Consider the following 7,379-nt stretch of genomic DNA (forward strand, 5'->3'; position numbering starts at 1 on the left):
ATCACAAGACTAATTCTGTTTTAAATGCGGATAAAGCACATTGTTTTAAATGATATTTCTTGTCAGCCCTATAACTCGCTTACGGTTAGTCCTACAACAAAAATGCAAAGGGCGAATTTTGTAAGCGGTAATTTTGATAAGAAGGTAAAAACCGGTAGGAGTGATCGTTTCTGAGTTATAAGCAAAAAAAAACGAAAGAAGACATCTTTACGTGTAAAGAAAGCGTTAAAAAATCCAACTCTCTAGGATTTTTTTCCACCGATTTGTGTAATTTGACTGGGCTACATCCTTTAAGGTTTGCACAAAACGTTTCGTTTCGATATTTGTAGCTGGATTAAGAACGGGTGTAAGTTTCTATACAAACTGTGTCTTATTGAAAAATCGAAGACAATATGCAATGACTCGAATAAGCTTGGTTCACGATGAATATGTGTATGACGGTTCAAATTTTGACATTGGTGAGCTTAGAAACGTCATTGATTTCATTTCTTTTATTTCTACGTCTATTTCAGAGGCGTGATTGATTGTTTGAACTGGCCATATTGATTCTTCTTGATTGAGAAAGTGTGGACCACTGCCTTTTGTACAGTGTTGCTTAACTCTGTAGCGTGAGTTGGCATTGGTGATTGTTCATTTGATCGGTTGATCTCATAAAAACCTCTGCTCCAAAACCTGCCTCTGAAGCATCCGCAAATATGTGCAACTTATAAAGTGAATTTGGTGAGCATACATGTCTCGGAATTTCCAGCTCATTTAACATTGAAAGCTGATCTTCGAAAGTTTCTCACTAATTTAAAACGAACTCATCTGCTGGCTCATCTTAGTCTTTCTTGGATAACCATAATTGCTGCAATATTAATTTAACTCTCATGACGATCGGTGCCAACAGACCTAATGGGTCCAATAGTTTTGCTATGCGTGACAAAATTTGTCATTTAATGATACTTCTTGTGCTTTCTCTGCTGACCGCGTACAACATCTCTTTGTGGATTCCACTTCAATCCTAAAGTCTTTGTGGATTCATTTGTGTAACTTTGTGGAAGATTCATGTTGATTTTTTGTAATACGGAATTATTGTTGATTGAAGCTTCGTTAGATTTCCATTTTCTGAATTCAATCTAGTTGTACTGAGAATTTTGGATATGTCTGTCTTGAGGTTTTGTATTTGCTCGGTGGACTCACCACCAGTTAACAGGTCATCAACGTAGAAATTATTAATAATTATAGTTCTGCTGGATACGGGAAATATTGTTTCATATTCAGTTGCTAGCTGAACTAAACATCTAACACAGTGATTCTCAACCTTTTTTTTTGTCGCGGCACACTTTTAGCGATTTCAAAATTTGGCGGCATACAAGGAAAAAGATAAGTGTAAAAGTTGTTAGTTACCAATAATACACTGTGTAAAATAGTTTGATAATCATTTTCAATGTAAAATAAAATAATGTGTACTACAAAAACGACAGTACGCTTATTAAGGGATTAATTACAAGTTAATAATAAGAATACTTTTAATAAGAAATTTGAGCTTGATGTTTTTTGATAATTTCATTTATATTTGGTCGTAAAAATGGCAATACCACTCTCATATCGTCTTTTATATTTAACACTCTTGATCTTTTTTCTTTTTTATGTTGGTTATTACTGAAAATCCGAATTTACACAAATAAGATGTAGTGTAATGGAAACTATATTTAGTTAAGTTTACAAGAGCGGCCCTCCGGACCTTGGTGGTCACCAGCGCCCTCTTTTGAGCATCCCGTTACAGACTCCCCCTCAGGACCGACTTGACGCCCTCGTAGGAGCTCCTGTACGTTGTTTCTCGTTTCCCCCTTTGCGAGGCCCCTGTTTCTGATAGGAACTACCGGGGTTGGAGTCCTGGTTCTTTTGGCTGCACGATAAGGCGTTAAATCTGTAACATTATACACATTTACTACGGTACCGTCTGTACTCGCAACTTCATATGTCGTAAGTGACTTCCGTCTCTTTTTGGTGCAAACTTGGAAGATGTCCCTTTGGCAAAGTTACTGTGAACGTGGGTCTTGATCAGGACGAGGTCACCTTCTTTAAATTGTGGGACCATCCTCCTCTTCTTGTCGGCGTATAACTTTCGCTGATCTTGAGTCATTTCCTGGGTTTCACGGGTCTCAGCCAATGTGTTTACCATTCTCTTCAGATAAACGGCCATCTCTTCGGAAAAATTCTCTTTGGTGACGATTTCTCGCAGATCTTGATGCACTTCATCCGGACACCGTAATTCACGTCCGAAAGTGAGATATGCGGGCGTGTGTCCAACTGACACGCAATTGGCGGAATTAATCGCGAACCAAATCGCGGCTAATTTCTGCGACAAATCCCTATGTTCATTTGCTCTAAATTGCTTGATTAAACGTTGAAAATTGGCTCCTGAATTTTTTTTTTAAATCGATACATCCCAAACGGAGTCACAAATGCTGTCTTGTCTCTATCAACTTGGCGTACTGCGACTTGCCAGTAGCCGGATTTCAGATCAATCGTTGTCATATACCAAGTTTGTTTTGCCATATGAAGAACATCATCAATCCTTGGCATAGGATATGAATCTCGAACGGTCTTATATCTAATTTAACCTAAAAAAAAACTTAATCTAGGTGAGTGTGCGAGTGTAGTGTGAGTGAGTGAGTGAGTGAGTGCGTGCGAGAGAGAGATAGTGTGTGTGTGTGTGTGTGTGAGAGAGAGAGAGAGAGAGAGAGCAATTAATCTAGCTAACTAACCTATCTCTTACATATTAATCTAATTTAACAATATTAACTTAATAACTAACATGCAAGCCTAACTAATTGGACTTCCCAATCCGATTTTGTGCGTCTGCGAACAGGTGGTGCTCCAAAATCATGTGGACTGGGTCGTCGCGACTAACCTAGTTTTACAATTCTAGCCTAATTACTTATTCTAAAGTTACATCCGGGGGGGTCAAATTCAGGGAAAGTGCACGAAACACTTCATCATCGTCAATGTAGGCCACCTGAGTGAGATCCTGGGCTTCCCCGAAAAGGGGGCATTCCAGAATGCGGTGGACCGGGTCGTCGTCATAATCGGGGCAATTTGGACACAATGAGTTTTCGCTTTTTCCAAGCCGTGATTGGTGGATACCAAAGTTCCCGTGTCCTGTGAGAACTTGAGACTTGTGATGCTAAAACGTGATCGGGGGTCCTTCAAGGCGTTGGAAAATGTCCGGGAAAAATTCAAACGAGATCCGTCCTTTCGTTGATGTTTCCCAACGGTTTTGCCAACAATCAAGYGCTCGAAGTTTGACATATTCCTTGCAGTGGTGGATGGAGTCGAAAGTATGAGGGGCAATCATTTCATCAATGAATAAAACACTGCGACCGTGTTTTACTTCGCTGATGCAATTCCTAACTTCGATTTCGAGGTCCATTGGCAAAATTCCAGCGAGAACAGAAGCTGCTTCTTTCGAGACCGATRCGTAGCATTTTGCGAGGACGCGATTAAACGGCGCCTGAGCAGATAAGTATTGCCTGTTGTTCTTGGCAATGTGAAGTCGGTCCGACCAGATACGGCTGCCATATGCAATAATTGGAACAATGGCTCCGTAATAAATCGTTTTGAGTGATTTATCACAGGTTTGTCCAWACTTCCTTGCAGCGAGGCTTCGTAGGCTTATCGTGATTTGACGGATTTTCTTCGCATTGTGGCTAGCATGGCTTTCAAAATGCAGTTTTGAATCAAGAAGTATGCCAAGATACTTCTGAGTCTTCACCAGCTCGATCTTGTGATCATAAATCATGATGTTAAGGTCACGGTGGTGGGTTCTCGGGGGGCATTTGTGGATCATGAATTTCGTTTTGGTTTCTGAAACTGTCAATTTATTACGAGTAGCCCAAACTGTAATTTTGTTAATTACCTCAGTTAGTCGCGTTTTAAATTGAGTCCGAAGGTCCGACTCCACTATGACAGCAAGATCGTCCGCATATGCAATTGGGGTTGCAAAGTCTGGCCATTCCGAGTCCAAAAGGGTGTCCATGATCAAGTTCCATAAAGTGGGGCCCAAAACGGATCCTTGAGGGCATCCTTTTGTGCAGGTTTTCCGGACGGTGAAGTCCCCCTGCGTGAATTCCACAACTCGGTTGGTCAGGTAGCTTTTGATCATGGCCGTCAGCYTCGGAGTCGCGCCTCGACTTCTTAAAGCCTTTATAAGGGATGGCCACCACAAATTATCGAACGCGCCCTTGATGTCGAAAAAGATTGTCGCCACATATTTGGCCTGGGAGTCTCGAATTGTTGAGACAAGTGAGTGCAGTGCATCACTTGTCGAACGTCMTTTGACAAATCCAAATTGGCGTTGAGAATGTAACGGCGACAATTCTTCCTCCAGCYTTCTCCTGATGGTTTTCTCGAGGATTTTTCCATGTTCCGGAAGCAGCGTGATCGGGCGATAATTCTTAATATTTGCGTGGCTGGCTTTTGGGTCCTTTAACAAAACCACAAGGTTTCCCTTTTTCCAGGTAGTCGGAAAGTAGTTTTGAGTCCAGCAAGCATTGTAAATTCGGGTTATAAGCGGCGTTATTTTGGGGTGCAATCTTTTAAGGATTTTTCCTTTTAAATTGTCCAGGCCCGGGGCTTTCTTGTTTCGAATTTGGGTCACGAAATCATTGACTTCCWCCTCGGTGATTGCAACGTCATTTCCCACTTCCGCAGTGGTTGCTCGGTAATCCGCTTGAATGACGCGTTGCTCATCGGTGTTGGTGTCGGTGTCGTCGTCCGGAAGTAAGTTCGCAATGAGAAATTCCATGGTAGATTGGAAATCCCTGGTTATGTTGTCGTCCTCGTCGGTTTGAAAAGATTGCAAAATTCCACGAGTTTTGAATTTTTCAGAGGCCAATTTGTAGACAACTCCCCAGGGGTTCCTTGCCAGGTCATTCTCGGCGAATTCCAACCARCAYTTCTGTCTCCGTTTCTCCACTTTCTCTTTGAAAGTTTGCTTKGCCCTGGTCATTTCCGCGAARAGATGGTCGGAATATTCTCGAAATCTGTTGCGATAAAAGAGAGTCTTTTTCGCAAGGTAGATTTTTCGAAATCTCTCCAATTCTTCGTTCCACCAATCGGGCCTTCCCACAAAATTTTTGCGTTTTTTCCCGTGTYTGAGAAAAATCTCCGCAAGTCCKCTGTAYAGTTCCTTCGTCGCATTTTCRATTTCCGGGATGGAGTCGATTGTTGAAAATCTTTCATCCAAAAGGCTCATCAGGTCATCGACAAGCGGTTGAAGGACTTCATCTTTAATCGAGGTCAAGTCCAATCTGAAATTAAGACARGGTGCAGCATGGTCTGTATAAGCAAGATTTTTATTAATTCTAAAGCTAATTAAATTATGGTCTGATGAGGTTGCATTTTCAACTTTCCAATTTGAAATTTCAATAAATGGATCGTTTGAGTTAATCGTCAGATCTATATTTGATTCGCCATTGATGGTTTGAAAAGTCGGTAAATTATTTGGTTGATTGGATAAATTTAAGTTATAATTTGCAATGAATTCCTCAATAATATGTGACTTTCTATCGTTAAACYGGTCAAACCAAAGCTGCGACCTTGAATTAAAATCTCCACAAATAATGATTCTATTACCTGCTACAAATTCTATTATCTTGTGCAGGTGTTCAAAAATTGGCAACGGACTTTCACTTGGAGGCAGGTAGACGCTCAAACAATAAATTTGTACATTTTTCACAGAAATGGAAAGTAATGTCAGGAATTTATTAGAAAGTTGAGGGTAAAATAGTGGATTTAAACTAGGGTCAAAACACAGAATTGCCGTTTGAAATTTCGGATCGTTAGTTGCAAAGCAGCTAATTGCGGTCGAGATTCCTGACAATTTGTAATTTTGCCCACATTTAACCCTATGCGGTTCTTGTAATAAAGCTAATTGAACTTTGTTATCAATTCTGCCGTTGCCAATTTTGACCCATTGCAATTCAATTGAATAATTCTGATTGAATTATCCATCAAAGTCAATGTTTTTTAGGGCCTCCTGCAGCCGATGTTTATAAATARGGCAGTTAAGCGACCCTGCACAATGATTAACTTCTTGCTGTTCAGATCTTATGCAATTGCTACATTTATGTTTGGCCTCTTCGTTCTTAACTTTGCAATTCATCGATTCATGATCAGTTCCTGRACAATACCCGCATTGTTTTTCAGAATTACAGAATTTTGAAACATGTCCAAACTTTTGGCATTTAAAACAACGAGTTACTCTTAGGTAGTCCCTAATATGCAAAGATTTCCAACTWATGTACATTTTGCTACCTGTCTTGATAAAATAATTTCGTGCAGCTGGGTGTAATTCAACCACCCAGTGATTTGATTTACCGTCTTTGTTCCCTACTTTAAACGCAGACTTGACAAAATTTTCTGGAATATTTTCCGGCAGGCCCTCTTGTTTCAGGATTTCTTTGACTAATTGTTCTGTTTCCATTTCCTTAGGGACGTCAAAAATTTGAATTTTTGGCCACACTTTGTTAATACGCTCAGCGCAGAGGTTTAGCRATTTCAAAACTGGATTCTCCGTCAAATTCAAAATTGATGAACAATTTGATTCAACGAGAATCGCATTGTTCCGAATCGGCACAATTTTGTTAACTTTGATCCCAAAATCCTTAGGGGACTTGGACGTCAAAATTTTGCGGGTGTCCTCAGATGATTTGATATTTTTTAAACTGGCATTTGGCTTTATAATCACTTTATAACTAGTATGAGCGAGTGTGACCGGGGGGCTTACAATATTTTCATTCGTATTTTTATGTTGCAAGATAGATTTTAGAATTTGGCTATAGCGGGGGCCAATCGGAGAGACGAGGCTATTGTCTCCTAGTTTATTTTCAATTGCTTTCTCCACTATATTAACAATTTTCTGTTCAAAATCATTTTCAGGATTTGGCTGTTTAAAATTTAACAAAATTTTTCTAAGTCCTAATTGAATATTCTGAATGGCCGACTGATACATTTGTTATTCGCGCATAGCATCTTTTGATTTTAAAATAAAAGAGTCCAAAAAGTTTAAATGCTGCACACAATTTTCTACAATCTGAGGGATATCATCGCTATCGTTTCCAATTTGGCGTTCATCGAGCGGCGATGCCGTTAAATCTCGGCCCGTCGTCGACATTTTTAAAGATTTTTGCAAGCCCTAATGGGCAAAAAGATTTTTAAACGACTCACCAGATTTATTTCGGTTTGTGTTGCCTGGAAACCGCTTCGTCACAAGCACGAACACAATTTCCACTTTCACTTTCTTTGATGCTCGATCGGTCAGAGCGGAGCGGAGCGATCCGACCGGTTCAAGCGATGAACAGTGACTGGGGGTGGATGACAGTGGGGGCATA

The 7,379-nt window shown here is 40.3% G+C and overlaps 1 protein-coding gene across 1 annotated transcript; it reads right to left on the reverse strand.

Annotated features, from left to right (window-relative positions):
• Positions 1-5,234: 5,234 nt before the first annotated feature.
• On the reverse strand, positions 5,235-7,190 carry LOC123015493. Its single transcript, XM_044415242.1, is given in 1 exon segment — positions 5,235-7,190. A coding segment is annotated over 1 exon segment (1,170 nt). The 5' UTR covers positions 7,163-7,190; the 3' UTR covers positions 5,235-5,992.
• Between the last annotated feature and the right edge of the window lie 189 nt (positions 7,191-7,379).

The sequence above is a fragment of the Tribolium madens genome, unplaced genomic scaffold (genome assembly GCF_015345945.1).
Source record: "Tribolium madens isolate multiple individuals breed KSU strain unplaced genomic scaffold, Tmad_KSU_1.1 Scaffold_19;HRSCAF=116;Tcas5.2_LG9, whole genome shotgun sequence".
In the NCBI taxonomy this organism is placed as follows: domain Eukaryota; kingdom Metazoa; phylum Arthropoda; class Insecta; order Coleoptera; family Tenebrionidae; genus Tribolium; species Tribolium madens.